Source organism: Natrix helvetica, assembly GCF_964273705.1.
Source record: "Natrix helvetica genome assembly, chromosome: 1".
Lineage (NCBI taxonomy): Eukaryota > Metazoa > Chordata > Lepidosauria > Squamata > Natricidae > Natrix > Natrix helvetica.
The window spans coordinates 259803151-259823647 of NC_138548.1; the positions used below are offsets into that span (position 1 = coordinate 259803151).

Consider the following 20497-nt stretch of genomic DNA (forward strand, 5'->3'; position numbering starts at 1 on the left):
TGTATTTTATTGCAATTTTAATGTGGTTTTTATAGGTGTAGTGTGTGTATACGCGTATACACATTGAAATACACGTGTATAATTTTATTTTAATGTTGTAAGCTGCCCAGAATCGCCTTATAACGAAATGGACAGCAGATTTCATAAATGGATGAATGTATGATAGGTTGCTCCTCACTCCTCAAAGACGTTCTTCCAAACAGAGGTGCAGGAAAATGAAGTAAGTCTGTGAATTATTCTTTTGATTGATCAGGTTCATGAAAATCACATTCAGCTTACATGTGAGTTATTGGCGATTTAACAGCTTCAGCAGCTTTCTTGGCGTAGCCCTGCATGCTGAACAAGATACACTCCCTCTTGATGAAAAGCTTCTGCTTTGTTTTTGTTTGTTTGTTTGCTGAAGGAAGGGATGAAATTATATATCTAATTATCACAGTTTCTGTGCAGTGAGAGATTATATATACACATGGGGAATAACATGAACTCAGGATTGTGTGGTCATGAATGCAGTAAAAGTGATTATTCTGCTTTATTGCTTGGTTTATTTATTTAGATTGCATTGTCCATCCATATATGGACTAGTTATTGTGTTTAGATACATGAAGTAGATAGCAGTGGTTTTGAAGGATTATTATTACTATCTCTGGGGCTTATTTAGGGTAAATCACTATATTAGGCTCTGCTGAGATTAAACAGGATCAGTTTAATCCAGATGGTGGGTTTGTTGAGTCTTGCCAAACCAAGAGAGAGAGGTTTGTTTCCTTTATTTATGGAGCGCCACCAACTTCACTGGGGCAAGGGAACATTGTGTTATGGAAAGTCTTATTTGCAACTCTGTTGAAATGAGGCATACCTTATATGTTTCTGCTCTTTTCCTTGCTGAATCTCTTCCTGAAACATTTGTTGTACTGGTATTCCTTTGCAATGCTTGCAATTTGGGCAGTGGTTGAAAATGTGTGGTGCGTGTTAGAACTGAAATGGCTGGCAGATCCTATTCAGGGCCCTCCCATCCCTGGATAGTGATAACAACAGTTAGCTGAAAAAGCACAAGAGCCCTCTGGTGGTCAAATAAATTTTATTTCCACCGGCATATTGTCTCAATCTCTGGTAGAGCCCTGAAAGCATTCCTCTGCCTGTAAGAGCACCAGTGCATTTGCATCTCGTTTGCATATTTGACTTCTATAGTTAAAAATGTATTGGTGGTGTTCTGTAGTTAATTTTTAAACTATATCTAGTTTTAATGATATGTATTTATTAAGCATATAAAACCTATTGAGTTACCCTTTGTTGCTTTCTACTATCCAGGGGCTTCTATATTTTAAATATGGGAGGAAATCCATCAACTGGACTTTGCATATTAAATATGAGATAAGCTGTTATTAACCTCCTCCAAAATTCAAATCATTGTTTTCTCCTCCCTTGGGGAGGAAAGAAAGGAGTCACACCTAGAAGTAGTAGACCATGTGAAACTAACAGATACACACATATAAAGCAATGGGGTTACTGGCAATGATTAAACGATCCCTGTAGGAATCCAAAATCTTGCACTCCAAGATGGAAACGGTCCCAATCACTCTGTCTATAATAGAGTGGAGGATTATTTGGGATAGGTTAGAAAGCCACAGCAGTTTTATCTGTTACAGCTAGAAATACAATGCAAAATTTGTTTTATAAGGAGTTATGTGATTTTTATATGACGTCACCACTGGCCTTCTTGCAGATGGACCCCTCTAGATTTATGGAGATTTTGACATGTTAACTAAGAATTTTAGAAATTTTAATCAAGTAACAATTTGTAAGGAATGTGGGCTCTCTTGAAACAATATCTGACAGATGAGTTACATTTGTTTGCCAATGACAACTGTGTTCTCTAAGGTTTCTGCCTGCCTGCCTGCCTGCCTCTGTCTGTCTGTCTGTCTGTCTGTCTGTCTGTCTGTCTGTCTCTCTCTCTCTCTCTCTCACACACACACACACACACACACACACACACACACTCCCTAATAGAAGACTGGCTGTCTATAGGGAAAACTGAGTGGTAGATCCCATTCTTTGCACGTAGGATGTCTCTTTTATCCTATGACTCTCCAGATAAACCAAGAAAGACTAATATAAAAAAATTGCAGTTTTGCACTAGTTAACTATAGTCCTGTGTTAGATGGACCAGGGCTCTGATTTTTGTAATAGTAAATGGGGCCTGTGTTCCACTGCTCAGAAAATATTTATAAGATATTTTATAAGATACACAGAAGGTAATAATCAGTAAACAAATTGTTTAAAACAGATGTGTCAAAAATAAACATTATAAAACCTTAGGATATTAATTAGGGAAATAAAAGGAATTAGGGTTGAATTTGTTAGATTAAGGGGGAAAAGATGAATATTATTGTATTGTAGCATCGACTTGGGGTTCTAAAACATCTAGGGAAAAGGGTACAAAAGAGTACAGGTCCACTTCCTGCTGTAATGGAGCCTTGAATTTCAGTCAGATATCATAATGATCATAAAGCAAGGCACTCATGTCTTCAACACAATTTTATGACACTTTTTGCAGTGGTTGTAAGCAAATCCATTGCCACACTGAGCATTTTTTGCCAGAAACTGGTGGTAAATACTGCTTTCTGTGTGGGAGGAGTCATAAATCACGGTCACATGGCAGCAGGATGCTGTAAATAATGGTTTATGTGGGCTGATAGCTGAGCACCCAAAATGTGATGACATAACTTGGAGGGTGGGGGGCAGAATTACGAACTTTTAATCCAGGTCATAAGTATCTTTTGGGAGTCCCTCATAACTTGGAACAATCGCTAAGCAACCAGTCATAAGTTGAGGAGAGCCTGTTGGAATGTTTCTGCAAAGCAGTCTTCAAGTTGGATAATTCACACATGCTGCTTAGTGGTAAGTGAGATTCAAAGTGAACAAATGCATAGTATTTCTGTACATAAACTTATGGGATCTAAATTACAGAGAGGTAGGACCTGCGAGTCAGCTCATTGTGCTGCTGAAAAGAACAAACCAGACAGTAGACCAATTAGGAAAGGGATTGCAAATGAAACTAACATTAAATGTTGGTAGTCTGTTTACCATGCAATTTCAAGATTAATTTCAGAATATATATTGTAGAAGAATGTAGAGGGGAAACTAAAGAAATGCATAGATATTAGAAAATATAGAATATGGGAGAAAGGAGCTGACGTCACGACGACACAATGTGCGATCTCAGAACTCCAAGATCCCAGTTGACACTTTTGCTGCTAGACGGTCCATCTGGACCTAAACCATCCCGAAGAGACAGTGACAGGGAAGAGTACGTCTTGCTGATCTCAGGGACATCGCAAAGTTCCTGATTGATCCAAGAGAATCTCTTCTAGCCGGCGACAAAAAGCACAGCCTCAAGCTCCTGAAGTCGGGACAGCTCCGCGATGGGAGGAAAAGTGGAAAGAGAAAGTGTGTCCATCTGGTGAGGAAATCTTATTTTTATAAAAGACTGCCCCAAAAAGATTGAAGTTAAATTAAATTGGTAAAGAAAAGGAAATAAGCAGTGGAATTAAGCATTATTGGACAGTGTGTTCTCCTAGGCGCTGCTTGGAGTGTCCAAGCATGGGTTAACTTCAGCTTGCTGCTCAAGGACTGAGTTTAAATGTGTAGTGTAGCCACGCCTCCTGCTCCCTTTGGAGGACAGTTTGAAAAACTCAGTTGCCCTAAAAGGATGTGTTTGAGATTTCCAGTCCTTGAACAGCAAGGTGGATTTCTCCTAATTGCATTAGTGTAGCCTTTTATTGTTTTTTTCCACTGTGGTAGTCTTAGATAGACTTAGATTTTTTGTTTTTACCAACGAACAGAGTTTCCTTCGCCTAATTGCTTCCTCACGCGCGGACCAGGCTGCTGGGAGCATTACAGCCTTTCTCGTTTCCACGAGGCTTTGGCAGCACACGGAGGCTTGTTAGCGGCCGCTGGCGAGCCTTGGGGTCAAGTAGGGAAGTCAGGTACCCCTGTAATCCGTCGGAAGACCCCTCTTAGCTCCGGAGGCTCTACTGGGCACTTCGGATCTCCAACGGCAGTCCGGTGTCGCTCCAAAACGTGCGGCGGCCATTATGGGAGGGAAAAAAGTGTGCGCTTTAAATCCAAGCTGCTTTTTTCTCCGTTCATTCTGCTGCAACCTGGGCCCTTAACAGATCACTGCTGGGAGGGGTACTAGCCAAGTGGCCTTGCTCTGGGTCGCCAGGCAGGCCTCCTCCTCCCCCGAAGATCTTGATTGGCGGCCACAAGGAGTTTGGCTTTCTGGGCCATTCCTTGTCCTTATTAACAGGGCGGATCTGCAGTGCCCTGAGGACTTCTCCTATTGGCGCCATTTTGTTGCTGCATTCCCTGCCGAGCCGTTGTCTCATCTCTTATTTGGACTCTACTTACTCCAAGCAACCTTCTGATTACCGAGGTTTGAGGACTGAAAATCTCACCATGGCCAGCAAGAGTGTGGAGAAGGCCGCAAATCAGGCAGGGCCTACCAGCAGCAAGCGCAGCAGGCCCAATCCTGTGGTCAAGGGTACCAGTGCAGCATGCCTCACTAAAGCGAAGCAGCCTAGAACAAAGAGAGGGTCCAAGGCAGAGGAGAGGCTGGCTGAGAGACGCCAGAGAGCCCCAGAAAAGCAGTTTCAAAAGGCTCAGGGCAACCAAGGGCTTCAACAGGATCTCCCTCCACCTGCTGAGATTCCTGCTGACTCCCCCATTCTAGATCCTCATCCAGATGAACCCCCATCTGTGGTAGAGGAGGGTGATTTTGGGTTCTCCCCCAACTCCTCTAGAGCCTCTCACAGGTCTTTAGCCTCATCCCTAGAGGAGGAGTACTTGGAGGAGGTTGGATCTCTAGTGGAGGAGCAAATCCTTCCTTCTGGGCCTGTCGCCAGGACTTTTCCCCAGGACCAGGATCACACCCCCGAGCTGACTACAGCCATGAAGGAGGTGGTTGCAAGGGCCATACCTCAAGGGATTGCTGATGGTATCCAGCAATTGGGCCTCTCCCTACCCCTCCCAAGCCGAACCAAAGCCAAGGCAACGGTTCCTGATCCCCCACAGCAAACTGGCAGGGTCGTCCCTCTGGCCTCCTCGGCCATCAGTGAAGGATCTGACATAGAGGAGGATGGTCAAGATGCCCCAGATTTGTCGGAGGAGGAGAATCCGACCCCCGACATCCCCATATTTTCAGGTTTATTCAAGCCCTCCATGTTCCGGGCCATTCTAACCAAGGCTAGGGCCTCTTCTATCCAAATGGGGCTTCCCGCTCAATCAGATAAGAATTCGACCGATCAAGGCAATAAGCCAACAGATGGGACTCAGGATCTAGGTGCAGGACTGTTCAAAGAGACCACTCCACCCCAGGAGTTGGTTTCAGCTCCCCAGTTTTTCTTGGACATTATTCAGCACCAATGGGCCCAGCCGGGTTCCATGGTGAATCCAAGTGGGGTGGATAAGAAGCTGTATTCTATGGAGGCCACCATGGAGGATATCCTGAAGCTTCCTCAGGTGGAAGACCCCATAATGTCCCTAACCTCAAATTCGTCTCTCCCAGCCGACCTGTTGGAATGACTTAAGGCTGAGGACAAGAGGGCAGAGAAGGCCTGTCACAAAACTCACATGGCCACAGCATGGGCCATAAAGGCTTCTTCTTCCTGTTCCTACTTTGGTAGGGCGGCACTATTTTGGCTGTGCAAATTGCTCTCCACTCTCCCGGCTAGCGATGTTAGGTCATGCCAGGATGTCAACAAAAGAATCGCAGCAGTCGAGTATTTGGCAGACGCTTCGCTTAACGCCACCAAATTCTCAGCCAGGGCCCTTGCCTCCAATGTGACCTCACGTCGCCTGCTGTGGTTTCATCACTGGCAGGCGGACATGAAGGCAAACTGGAAGCTTGCTTCTGCTCCCTTCAAGAGAAGCAAGCTCTTTGAGGAGGCCTTGGACTCCTTTTTAATTGAGTCCAAGGATAAGTGCAAGGTCTTGCCGGCTATTACAAAGAAGCCAGAATGGAAAGGGCAACAGTTTTTTCATAGGTAGCCCTTTCATAATGCAGATGTCCCTTCTACATCGGGTGGTGGTGGTGGCTACTCTAGACCTTACACCCAGTCGCAGGACCGCTCCCACGAGAGGTCTTCCTTCAGGGACAAGAATAGGCAGCAGGGGAATCGCAGATCATTCCGAGGGGGATATTCCAACCGCTCCTTTCGTCGGACTAAGTGACTGGCAACGGCCCCCTCCCATTGGGGGCCATCTACAATTGTATGTCAACCAATGGGAGGGGACAACGACGGATGCTTGGGTGCTGAACACGGTCATTTACGGGCTAACCTTAGAGTTTTTTTCGATACCTCCATGAAGGTTCCTCCATTGTCCCCTTCCCAAATCGCCCCTCAAACACCAGATGATGCAGGCGGAGATCAGGCATTTGCTAGACATAGCGGCCATAGAGCAAGTATCCCAAGAGCAGGAGGGCAGAGGGTTTTACTCGATCCTCTTCCTGGTTCCCAAGGCATCGGGGGGGGGGGTGTCCAATATTGAAGCTCAACATCCATCTAGCGTACAAGCGCTTCAAGATGCAATCGCTACAGACCATCTTGGGTTGCATCAGGCAGGGGGATCTCATGATATCGATCGACCTGAAGGAGGCGTACCTGCATGTCCCCATTACCCAGCGCACCACCAGTTCTTGAGGTTCCAGTACGCAAATCATTACCAGTACAAGCCCCACCCCTTTGGCCTCTCATCGGCACCAAGAACATTCACAAAGCTTCTGGCCGTGGTCGCAGCGCATCTCTGGTCTCGTCCTGTTCGCCTCGTTTGTTACCTAGACGACATTCTTCTATTGTCGACATCTGTCCCACAAGCACATTGGGACATAAGCCTCACCATTCGCACACTCAAACAGCACGGCTTCTCCGTGAATCTGGAGAAAAGTCACCTGACTCCGACCTCCAGAATTCAGCATCTAGGCACAGTAATCGACTCCACCATTTGCAAGGTTTTTTCACACAACAGCAAGCTGACAGCATAACCTCCCTTGTGCAACGCACCAGGACGTCCAGGTCAGCTTCCATCGTGACCCTTTCCCAGTTGCTGGGGAAACTAGTCCCGTGCATAGGGGTAGTTCCCTGGGCTTGAATACACGTAAGAGAGCTCCAGTGGTTCTTACTCCCGGTTCAGCGGCGCAAGGCCAGCAACTCCAAGAGGATAGTCAACGTTCCTCCAAGAGTCATCCGATCGCTCAGGTGGTGGCAGTCGCCGGCTCTGCATCAAGGTCTCCTCTTCAAGGTTCCAGAGCACCTGGTTGTCACAATGGATGCCAGCCTGTACGGCTGGGGCGCCCACTTTCAGACTCAGGTGACGCAGGGCAGAGGGTCACCAGCGCAGCTTGCCCACAATATAAATTGGCTGGAGCTCAGGGTGGCCAGGCACTTCAACACTTCCGCCAACAGATATCCAATGCCCACGTCCTAATAATGACAGACAACATTGCCACCAAGGCATACATAAACCATCAGGGCGGCACTCGATCGAAGGCCCTGATGCTGGAGGCAGAGGCTATCGGGCGTTGGGCCAAATGCCACCTGGGGTCGCTGAAGGTGGGTCACATCTCGGGGAAGGAGAACACAACGGCAGACTGGCTGAGCAGAACAATGATCAGCAACTCGGAATGGCGGCTCCATCCATCTCTCTCACCAACTGTCTGAGAAATTCGGTCTTCCGACGATAGACCTCTTTGCCAGTCTGTTGAACACACAACTCCCCCGGTTTCTTTCGCGCTACCAGTGTCTCGGAGTGGAGGGGACGGATGCCCTGCGATGTCGCTGGCCTCCAGGTCTCCTTTACGCCTTCCCCCCTCTCAACCTCATTCCTCAGGTGATCAAGAAGATCATGTGGAAGGGTGCTGAGGTGCTTCTGGTCGCGCCCCATTGGTCGAGAAGATCCTGGTTCGCCGACCTCGTCGAGCTGTCCGTGACCAAGTGCTGGCGCATTCCTCAGGAGCAGATCTCCCTCAGCCAGGGAGCCATTCAACACCCAGATCCTCAATGGCTCCAGTTGGCCGTCTGGCACTTGAGGTGAACCTCCTGAGGTGAGACAGTTTCATGGACAGGGTCATCCACACCATTCAGGCGTCCAGACATCCCTCCACGGTGCACATCTATGACTCTACTCGGACTGCCCTTTCAGCCTGGTGTCTACCGCGTCAAATTGTCGCCACAGCCACAACTATACCACAAATCTTTGACTTCCTTCAGGACGGATTGGACAAAGGGCTTGCCCCTAACACTCTTAGGAGGCAGACTACCGCCTTGGCCACCATCTTATCCAGAGACAACTCTACACCGCTCAGCAGACACCCCATGGTTCACAGCTTCCTGAAGGGAGCCGCCAACCTACGTCCCCTGACGGTCCACCGATACACGACTTGGGACCTGGCAGTTGTTCTGCAGACATTGACTTCCGCTCCATTTGAACCACTTCGTTCTGTCTCTTTACGCCACTTATCATTTAAGACTGCATTTCTCATTGCAATCACTTCGGCTCGCAGAATCTCTGAATTGGCGGTCCTGTCAATTAGGGAGGACCTTTGTGTTGTGCATCCGGACAGGGTCATTCTTCGGTTTGACCCCTCTTTCAACCCAAAAGTCAATACCTTGTTCCACCGGTCACAGGAGGTGATTCTCCCTGATTTCTGCCTGCATTCCAGAGAGCGGATCTGGCACAAACTTGATGTACGATGGGCAATACGCATATATAAGAAGAGGACAGCCTCCTTCCACAAGTCCGAATCCTTCTTTATTTTCTTCCAGCCTGCCTCAATGGGCAGGAAGGTTTGTTCTTCGACTATCTGACGTTGGCTGCACGCCTGCATTAAGCTGGCCTACGAACATCAGGCCCGGTCAGTTCCTCCTCGCATCACCGCTCATTCCATGAGGAGCGCCGCGACCTCAGCCGCATGGGCAACCCAGGCGCCCATCGAAGAGATATGCAGGGCAGTGACTTGGACCTTGCCATCCTTATTTGTTCGTAACTATAAATTGGACTCCTTTGCAGCAGTGGAGGCCTCCTTTGGAAGGAGGGTTCTGCAGCGAGTCTTAGCGGCTCCGGAACAATGGAATGTCTCTGTTTCCCACCCTGGGACTATATAGCTTGGGTATGTCCCATGCTTGGACACTCCAAGCAGTGCCTAGGAGAATAACCGTTGGCTTACCTGAATGGTCGTTCTCTAGGCTCTGCAGGAGTGTCCAACCCCACCCTGGGGTAATCTGGCGGAGTCGAATCATCCCTCCTGAAGACATAGTTCATCTTCTTCGACATCCTTCTGGACTTCACCTCCTCGTTTTTCAAACTTACCTCCAAAGGGAGCAGGAGGCGTGGCTACACTAAAGATTTAAACTCAGTCCTTGGGCAGCAAGCTGAAATTAACCCATGCTTGGACACTCCCACAGCGCCTAGAGAACGACCATTTAGGTAAGCTAACGGTCATTATCTTTTTTTATTTTATTTTTTTCTATCGATGGAAGTTTTGTAAATATTTTTTACTTTTTAAAGTGAAAGTTTTGGATTTTCTTCTTCTATTTCTTTTTTTATCTGTGGATTAAATCTTTTCCTTTACTTCTACAATACTGGTTGGGATGGATTTTTTTCTTTTTATTTGGTTTCATTTAAGAACTTTGTTTCTTCTAACCTGAAACCTAAAGAAGATTTAAAAGGTATATAAAGAGGGTAGTAATCTTAGAGGGAAAAGAAGTTACACTGCCACTTGGAGGTTGGAGGTTGAGACCTGGAAACATTGCTTTTTCTTTTCTCCCTTTGATCATTTTGACCTTGCACTTCAAAGGCTTCAGCTTGTTTATAGAGAAGAGCATGGATTGTTTACACAGGTGCTGGATGCTTGTTGCTAGCTGAAAAGAAGTGAAAACAAGTATTTTTTTAAACTAGAGTGGCAGTGTTTATTAATTGGAAGGATGACATGACACGACTTCACAAAGAAATCATAACATTACAACAGATTATGTCTGGAATTCAAAAATTATTAGAAACAACAGAGAATTGAGAAGAGATTGGAAAATATTGAAAATATAAACTTTAAAGTGGCAAAACCTGATGGAAAAATGGAAGATACTCAGCAAATAAAAGATATTCAGCAAATAGAAAAAGTGGAGGCTGGAGTCCTAAAAACCCAGGGGAAAAATGAACAAAGAGGCAAGATAACTATTGACAATGAACTGAGTGTGATTGGAGATGGAAAGAGTGGAACAAGGAAAGGGAAGATAGATGGAAAGGTGCTTTACTACAGATTTCAAGGTATAGAAGATGAAAAAAGAGAAGAATGGATGGATTTAAGGAGAGAAATTTTGACAAAAACACTACTGATAACCAAAGATAAACTGATTAAGGAAGCTGATGGAGGGTTTCGAGATTTTATAAGATATGTAATAAGCAACAAGTTGCAAAGAGAAGGCCAAGCAAATTTGATTAAGGAAATAACCAGAAGACTAATTCCACAAATGGCAAAAGAAATAAAACTACACTATTACTGGAAAGTCACAGGTTGAGATATGAAAATTAATAATAAAACACTAGTTAAATTTAGTTAAAATTAGAGCATTATGTTAAAAATGTAGTCATAATGATAAAGTTAGGCAAATAATTGCTAATGATAATGTATACATATGTATTGGTTTGATAAGAGGAAATTTGGTATAAATTTTTAAATGGTGAAAAGGGAAAAAGTAAGTTAAACTTAGTCAAACTATTGTAAAAATAAATGACTGATAATGATAATAATGTAATAATTTGTATTGGCATGATAAAAGGGAAAATTGGATATAAATTGTAAACAATGATTAAGAAAAGAGGTTTAAAAATTTTGTTAAAATTAGAGCATTATGTTAAAAATGTAGTGTTAATGGATAAAGTTAGGCAAATAATTGATAATGATAACAATGTATATATATATGGTATGTCTGGTGTGTGTGTACATATACATATACATACACATATACATATACATATACATATACATTATATATATATATATATCAATGATTAAGAAAAGAGGTCTAAACATTTTGTTATTAAACATAATTAATTTTTATTTTGAATGCGTTATAAAGGTATAATGTGGTTGGATGATACTGAAAATAGATAAGGGAATGCCACTATGTGGTTTGGTTTTAAATTTTGGAACGTTTGTTATAAAGGGACATTAAAACAACTATAGTCATATGAAGGATGAGGTATGATGATAGCAATATATATAAATATATGTGATGTAAAATAGATAACTTGATATGAATCAGAGGTGATGACGGTGGAAGGGATGCACGAAAGCTCTTTGTAACCAATTGGCACACTTTCTACAATTTGTAATGGAGGATGATTTTGTTTGTTTTTATTCAAAAAATAAAAAAAATATTTAAAAAATATAGAATATATACTATGCATTTTGGTAGGAATTGCCTTTAAAGAAAGTCTTAAAGAACATTTATTAATGCTGTGAAGAGGGAGTAAGCATTCGCATTTCAGAACATTGTCATTTGAGGCTGAAGAGTAACATGACAGCAAAAAAATTCAGGACAAATTTTAGTTAATTATTATTTTATGCAATGGATGGTGAACTCAAGAGATTCACTGCAGGAAATTTGCCTAGCTGTTTCCCAAGGGCTTTAAAACAGTATCATGTATTGCAGGTAAAACTATTAATAGCTGTAAATCATACGGATTGTAAACAAACAGATTATATCTCTGCTTACCAGATGCTGTGGACAAACAGTATGGAATAGTTATTGAATCTATCATCTTCTGTTTGCCATTGTTGGAAAAACCACACTGGTCTAGATCAGAGTGTACAGTTGTGACTCACAATAAGATATAATTTTTGTTCTGGCCTTGTCTCAGCATAACACGGAGAGAGCATGCACAAGAGAACAAAATGCCCGTTTTTTCTCTGTATCACAAGAAATTGCTGTGAGGAGTGGGGAAAAGGCTGCCAGAAAGTGTAGGCTAGTGTCTCTCTATAAGTAAAAAAGATAAAAGTAGGTCAGACAGGCTGTGAACTGCAGCTACATGCCTGCGTGTCTCAGGAAAACTTCTCTGCTGCATTGTGAAGGAATTGAGAGGACTGGTGTGAAAACATCGCTGATGGTGCTCAGCAGCATTTAAGGCAGCCAGGTGGCTTAGTGCAATTCTTGCAAAACCAGGTATTTTAGGATATATTTTTTTTCTCCTTCTGGAAGAAAGTGCAGTCCTGTGATATAGGAAAGAATGAAAAGCCTTTTTTTCTAGCAATAATAGTGGCAGCATAAACCTCTTTCAGTAAGTGAAGAGAAAATGTATGTGTGTGAAAAAGAACTGAGAGTCAGGTTTCTGGGAATGTACTTCCAGGCCATGTTTCTGTATCCAGTGTAGAATTGGGAAGGGCTTTTTTTACTCCTCCAGCCCATTTTAAGTAAACTGTAATATGTTTGTCCCTAATAGTGGGCCCCTGAGGATTCAACTTTTAAGTTAATATATTTAGAATAGCTACGGTTTGGAGACTTCCCTAATACAGCAGTGTGAGCGTAAATAGAGATGCACCCCTTACTATTCAAGCAGTACTACTTAGTTTTGTCTTGTAAAATTTGTCTTCCATTTCCTAATTGTAACATTGGCAAGATGCCATCTCTCAGATGGAGACTTTGGCATGAGAAGTTAGTTGCCTGATTGCTTAAGCTGTACAGACTCAGCCTAGAGCTATACCCTTTGCTTTCTAAAGCTCATTCTTCTTATGTTGGCAGATCTCCATAAACTTTGAGCTATTTCATGGCAAAATCCAGATTTTTATAATCAAGAACAATATAAAGCTTACATAATGGACAGAATGAGGATATGATTATTTGTCTTATAACCATCCCAAATTGTTTAGCAGTTTTAAATAATTTAAGTAATTAAGTTGTGGGCTCTATTTCTCTTCCAGATCTGCACATGAAAGTAACAACATTAATTATGTTTATAATTAATCTCCTCCCCATCATACCCTCAAATGGGTCTTGGAAAGCCTGTCTAGCTCTGGAATTCACGCAACTGTAGATATTACCTTAGAAATCTAAGTGCATAACCAATAGCTTGCTAGATGAGATCTCTGGCTCAACTAGTCCAGCTTTCTGAACTCAGTAGCCAACCAGGTGCATAAGGAAGCTCACTAGTCTTCCAACAGATGGCCTTCAGAAGCAGTCCCATTGCTATCAGGGCTAATAGACATTGATTCCCATGACTTCTGTCCATTGGTCCAAACCATTTTTGCAGCCAGTCAAGCTTATGGTAGCAGATTCCAAAGTTTAATTATGTGCAGTATTAAAAAATCATTTTGTCTCTCCTGATTCTTTCAGGATTCTGTTTTATTGTGAGTTCATCTTTCTTTATGAATAGGCTTTCTCAAAATTAATCCATGTCAATGAGTCCTGTTTTGTATTGAATGTATATAGTTTAGAGGTGGGTTGCTCCCGGATCAGGCGAACCAGTAGTAGCGGCAGCAGGAGGCTCTCCCCTCCCGCCCAGACGCACATGCGCACCCGAACTGGTAGTAAAAAAAATTGACAACCCACTACTGCTATAGTTGTGTTAAGGCGTGCTAAAGTGAAACTAACCTTTAGATGACCCTCACTGTTAGCTCCAACTGTTTTGGAAGGAAACTTTGAACATTCATATTTGGGCAGGTTTTTCAAGCATTATGATTGGTTAAGACCCTGTGGGCTCAGAGTATAAATTACAGGCAGTTTTGAGCTAATAAATGGTGTTGAAGCTATGCTGATCTGGTTCTTACCTACTGAAGCCCACTACACAATAAGTCCTAATTGTGTGGTCTTATATTTTGATAGAAAGGCTTTTTCAACTGAAGCATTACTAGGATAATAAATATTTATGGATCTTAGGGGGGATCTTATTCCAGAAGATAGGTGATGTAACAGAATAGCAGCCAGCCAGAAACCTTGGGAGATAGGCAGTCTCTCGAATAATCGACCCTATGCTGTGTAAGGGCCTTGTAGATAATAACCAGCAGCTTGAATCAGACCCGGAAGTAACACAGATGACAAAGTAGAGCTTTTATGTGTTCGTCCCGAAACATGCCCACCACTGCCCATTCCTTTGCATCTGGATTAGTTGAAGCTTCTGAATGGTCTTTGAGAAGAGCCCCATGAGAAACATGTGATATTCAAGCTATGAGGTTACCAGGCATTCTTCTGTCTGAAGGACCTCCTGATTTAGGAAGAAGTGTATCTGGCACACCAGATGGAGATGTGCAAAGGCCTTTTTGGCTACCTGCTCTTTGAACAGGGGCTGTGAGTTCAGGATGACTTTGAACGGGGAGGACTTAGAGGAAGTATACACTACTTGGTACCAAGGAACATATGCGAGACATGTTCTCTTTTTCCTATGTGCTGTGCTTAGCCCTGAAACCTTGCATATAATCGGATTTGTGGTATGCAGCTACCAGGGAGAGAGAGAAAATGTGTATTTCCACACACACATTATGATACGATATCTAATTATTGCTTTAAACATATAAACATCGCTTCAGTTGCTGTTTTCCATAAATTTGTGGTGACTGCAGAATGCTTAAAATGAGTATCTTAGTTGCAAATACCTCCATTTTTTCTCAACAGTTTGGAAGTACTGAATGTGTTCCAGAAGAATCTGTGCATGCTCAGATTTTTCTGAGAATTTCATTTCTGGAAAATGCCCCATAACTCTTTAAGTTCAAAAAAAAATTTTTTTTAGACTCTGTCATGAAAATCTCCTTAAAGAAGGAAGGTATGCACAGAACTTCCAGTCATAAAAGCAGTTGTACCAAATTCCAAGTTTTGAATTTGGCTATTGCCATCTGAGAAAAAAAGCTTTTTAGTCTTAATAACTAGTGGGTTCACCACTGCATCTTTAATTCTGTTTATTCATTTGTTTCCTAAAATCTGAATGAGAGCTCCAAGTGTCTGTACCTCACTTGGTCATATTGTAATAGTTGCTTGCTCACAATTCAATGGCTGGGATCCCTGAAACTGTATGTGGCATGTAAGAAGAGATAAGATTGGTCTTTGTTCTCTCAGCATTTTGAAAACCTAAGTAAGGCAATCCTAATTTTTTAAAGTTTATAAAGTTTGCAGCTTTAAATGGTGTTTTAATGTAGTCCTTGACCTACAGCAGTTTGTTTAGTGACCGTTCAAAGTTACAAGGCACTGAAAAAATGACATGATCATTTTTCACACTCATGACCATTGCACCATCCCCATGGTCATGTGATAAAAATTCAGATGCTTGGCAACTGACTTTTGTTTGTAACAGTTGCACTATCCTGGGGTCACGTGATCACCTTTTGCAACCTTCTGGTAAGCAAAGTCAATGGGGAAGCTCAGTTCACTTAACAATCAAGTTACTAACTTATTAACTGCAGTGATTCACTTAACAACTGTGGCAAGAAAGGTCATAAAATGGGGCAAAACTCACATTTAACAATTGTCTCGCTTAGCAACAAAAAAAAATGGGCTCAATTGTGATTGTAAGTCAAGGACTACCTGTACTTTGGTTTATTTATCATCTTGGTGGCATCGCTGGGGGAAGTTTCTAATAAAGAAATGCTGATACTTCTCCAATATTAGGACATTACATTGGAGCTGCAAAAATCCAAAGAGTTAATGTTTTCTGTAGCTTTTTCCTGCCATCTAATGGTCATCCATATTTTTGCAACACATATAATTCAGCCCATTAATTATTATGCTGATAGGCCTATAGATGAGCAATTGTAATCTAGAACAGATGATACAGTAGCTTGTTTAATTATTTGGATTGGATTTGGGGCTCTTAGAGTAGTATGGATTTAATAGGTAAGTCTTTATCACGTGTTCAGCCAGCCATTGACCAATCGATCATTTCTGATCCGGAGTATAATAGCTGTGTCCTGGAGAGATGGTGTATGCTATTTTCTACAGTCCTGGAAACAATGACTCCTTACAAGTCGGGCTTCTTAAAAGAGGCTCCTTCTGGTCTAATAAATGAATCTAGTATTCATCAATATGCCACTGAAAGGAGTGAGAGAGAGAGACTTGTTAAAAAGGGACTCTTGCTTCCCTTTGAAGTCTCCTCAATTTATATTATTCAACCATTGAGGTCTTCAAGCATCTTTCTTCCTTTTCATCATTGTTTCTTCCCCTCTGCTTTCTTACAGTGAAAGAGTTTCTTGTAAAAGCCAAAGAAGAATTCCTTAAGAAATGGGAGAATCCATTACAGGTATGGTGATACCCTGGCATTTCTCATAGTCAATTCTTCTTTTTTTCTGTAGGAATAATGAAATGAAAATTGTTCTTTAAATGGGTCTTTAAAGAATGAGTTTGGGTTTGTAAGGGGAACCACAAATTGGACTGAAACTACATTTAAACAAGTTTGTCAAGAATTCTAATGTTGTCTTGTAAAATGCTGGCACACCTAAAAACCAGTGCCATGATGGAGATGTACAGTTTGATGAAGAGGTCCTCGTGTTCTTTCAGATATTTTGAATCTTTGCATTATCTATATGAGAGCTTCATATGGGTCCAACGGATACACAAAGGAAACAAAACCCACCAAAGTTTGGAAATGGTTTCATTTATTTCATAACAGAATCATCCAACATGTAATATTGTCAATATGAAAATATAACCATCCTACCCCCATCAGTTAGTCAGCTGAAAGCATACCAGTATGCATTTCAAGTTGCTGGTGGTTACCTATTTTAAAAAACCCTTCCTGGCTGGGAACCAGGCTACTTACCGGCACATCTCTCTCCACTGGGGCCTATGCATCCTGTTAGATCTAGCAAGAGAGGCATATTCTGGGTTCCATCCATGAGAAAAAGCCATCTGTTGGAACCCAGAAGAATCCCAGAAGAAGTGCTTTGGGATTCATCCCTTGGAATATCACCCACTCAGAAATAATCCTCCTGGTCTTTCACAAGTCACTAAAAACACAGTTTTGTTATTAAGGCTGGGGCCCTGATAAATATGGGTAAGCCTGTTTTGTCGTCATGCTGAGTGCTTAGGAGTGAGCCTGTTTTCTGGTTAGTCTGAGAGTCCTTGGCTGCTGTTTTATGCTATTTCGGTTATTATTTATTCCCACTGTTTTTATTCTGCTTTAATTGTTAGCTGTCCAGAATTGTGTATAAGAGATGGGTGGCAGTATACATTTCCTAAATAAATAAAGGCCTATATGGGACTGAGTACTACAAATAATTGAGGCTATTTGGGGGCAGCTCTGTCCAATGTAAATCTGACAAACTTTGACTCCCATCACCCTATGAAGTTTTCACTACACAGATTTTAGAGATGCATCACAATATGCTCACAAATTCAAAATTCTCTGTAAAATGTAGTTATTTATTTACCCAACCAATTTGGAAGAAGTTACAAAACCATTTTCCAACTCTGAAGTTTCACCAATTCACAGAAGGAATCATAGTCTTGAAGACTAGATTTGAGAGAATAGCTAAATCTTACCAAGAGTTGAGTGCAAGATAAAGTCAGCAAGGCCATAAAAACGTCTAGAAGAACATTAAGGGGTTTAGAAGCTTCTCTCACTTGTCTAAAATTAGAGTTCATGGTTTCACCAGCAGAAAAGCACTAAGTACAAATGGGAATGTGACATAGCAGAAGCCATTGATCACCAAGAAGAACATCAGTTATTGCTTTAGTTTTGCCCAAAAAATTATTTGAATAACTATCCACACTTAATGGAGGAATGTTCTACGCACAAATGAGTCAAAAGTGAGACTTTTGGGGCTGTTTAAGTGCTAGTAAGTGGTGGTTACTATTCATTGCATTCATAATTACCTCATGACTCTCATGCCAACTGTCAGACCTAGAGTGGTAGAGTGCTTTGCAATATGCTGTTGTCCCAGGACTAGGACAAATTGCCACCAGGAAGGAAGCAAGGATTCGGTTTCTATTTGAAAATTCCACATGAGAATAGAAGCCCTCTGTATGAAAAATGAAATACAAATGGATCAGGAAGACAGTAATCCTAAACTTGCGAAGCAAGTATGCAAGATAATGGATTGAAGGAGAACAAATTCAGTTTTGGAATGGCCAAAAAAATACCCCAAATCTCATCAAACTCTTGTGGCAACACTTAAAACAAACATTTTATGCTAGAAAAATCCTCTAATGTTGTTGAATAGAAGCAATTTGCTATGAAGAAATAAGCCCAGGAATGGGATATCCTTAATGACCAATTACAAGAAACATTTAAATGCAGTTATAGAAATTAAAGATATTGTGATACAGTTATTGAATGTAGGACATTGATTATTTTTTCATACTGGTACTTAGCATGTTTTCAGAAAATCTGAAAGGTGGCAAATAGTTTTTTTACAAAATTAAAATTGCAGAGGTATGAAAACTTTTTGCTTTGACTCTTTAACTGTGGCCATTGTTGTTTTCAAAGAGCTGGTCTTTGAAAGAGCTCATCAGAAACCTGTCCTCTGTCACTAGTACTTACCCCAGATGCAAATGTTTTGATGGTAATATGAACACTAAATTGCTCTATCTAGGGAATTAGAGATTCTGGTGGGGGGGGGGAGTTTAGGTTTAGGTTTCAGTTTGTTTCAGATTTGCTATTTTTATGGAAATGAATTGAAAAACTTTATTTCAGTAATTAACCAACGCAGGAAATGATCTGAATACTGACCATAGCTGAAGTGTGAGGGAGAAGACCAGGGGGTATAAGCTGAAAACATAAAATTCAAAAGCAGGAAAACCAGCTTTGAATCAGTGTTAAATATTCAATCTCAGTACTGTATAATTAGAAATTTACCCATGGTTCAGTTTCCTGCTCTTGTGATTTAAAGTTTATTTAGTGTTTTATGTGTAAATAATCTTGAAATATATAACACCTTTTTTTTCTCTTTGAAGGACATTATTTTCCATAAATTTAGTTTGTGGAAGCTATCTGTCACTAAATATCAGCAGTGTTTATCCGGATGGTTGTATGTATCAGGAGTGGACAAATGATACACACTGTTCAAAAATAGTCAGTTGCCCGCAGACCATGTTATAAGTAGCAAAATGTAGTTCTCATCCGCAGAGTCTAAGATAGGCAGTATTTTTTTCTCTCTCTGTTCCACTATCTGCTTTATGCCTGGTTGCCTAACTAGCGCATTGGGGATTTATTACGCTGTTAGACTACAAATTCCAGGTTTTGGTGGTGTTATTTTACTATTTGATAGGTATTGTTGGCTAGAGATAAAATATATATTAATCTACTCTTGGTGGATTAAGTTTGCTTTTAGTGTATGTGCTACTAGCCTACTGAAAGGATTTACATCTTGTGCCCTCTAGTGGTGGAATCCTAACTCTTCCAAATCCTACATAAGATATTGATAATAGACGAAATTAATAGTTGAACGCTTGGCCCAAACATAGAAGTGGAGGTTTTTGAAATCACCTATAATATAGCAAAGGAAGAGGGCTGTCAATCAGACAAAATCTAATCATCCCACAACTTGAAGCTTTGTCTCTCCAAATGTAATAGCTATAGCCTGTTATATGAAGCCATTCCCACCATTTTCTTTCTCCTTTTGCAGAACACATCCAGTTTGGATCATTTCGACCGGCTCAAGACCCTGGGTACAGGCTCTTTCGGGCGGGTGATGCTTGTGAAGCACAAGGACTCTGGAAATTATTTTGCCATGAAAATCCTTGATAAGCAGAAAGTAAGTCTGGACATGTTGATGATCTTTGGTTTGCAAAGCAAGTTTGAAGAGGAAGTTGTATCTGACTTGGTCTCCTTTCTGTATTGTAGGTTGTTAAACTGAAGCAGATTGAGCACACCCTCAATGAAAAACGCATTCTTCAGGCTGTGAACTTCCCATTCCTTGTCAGGCTAGAGTATTCTTTCAAGGTAGGTAATGTCAAGGAAAAGTCTTTCTCTCTCACCTGCTGGATTCCTAATTCTCTGAACATCTGTTGCTCCAAAGTGGTCAGAAATTTTGGCTCCAAGGAAGAAATTTCCTTTCTAGAGGCAATGAGCAAATGAATAGAGTGAGTATTTTCATATAGTGTCCTTTGCAATTAAAACACATACAAACACTTAGCAAAACTTTATCATCATACATTTTCTGCATGTACTAGAAAGGAAAGAACAGCTCTCAGTGTTGAAGTGGCAGTCCTGGAAATAGATCTGCCTCTGAAATGAATATGCAACATTCTGAAATGTGTTTAAAATGTCTTAGTGACAATTTCTTAGGGCAGCCTAGAAAAAAATACTTTGAAATAACCAATATGAAACTGCCATAGTGAGCACATAGGTTTAGTATATGTAATACGAGATCATATGCTTTAAAGACTTGGTCATTCCAAATGCTCTAAGGGTGTCAAACCTGATCACGTCACGTGATGTATCGTGATGTGTTCTGCCTTTGTGGAGCTGGGATGGGTGTGGCCTGTGCGTGATGCATCCGGGCCACCAGTTTGACAGACCTGCT

The 20497-nt window shown here is 41.6% G+C and overlaps 1 protein-coding gene across 2 annotated transcripts in view; it reads left to right on the forward strand.

Annotated features, from left to right (window-relative positions):
• The window catches only part of PRKACA (protein kinase cAMP-activated catalytic subunit alpha), a 79626-nt gene that overhangs the window by 37796 nt on the left and 21333 nt on the right, over positions 1–20497 (forward strand). For both annotated transcript variants that reach the window (XM_081936216.1, XM_081936217.1), the window contains exons 2-4: positions 16211–16272; positions 19598–19726; positions 19816–19914. In XM_081936216.1, coding sequence (XP_081792342.1) covers positions 16211–16272; positions 19598–19726; positions 19816–19914 — 290 coding nt within the window. The remainder of the gene's footprint in view (positions 1–16210; positions 16273–19597; positions 19727–19815; positions 19915–20497) is intronic.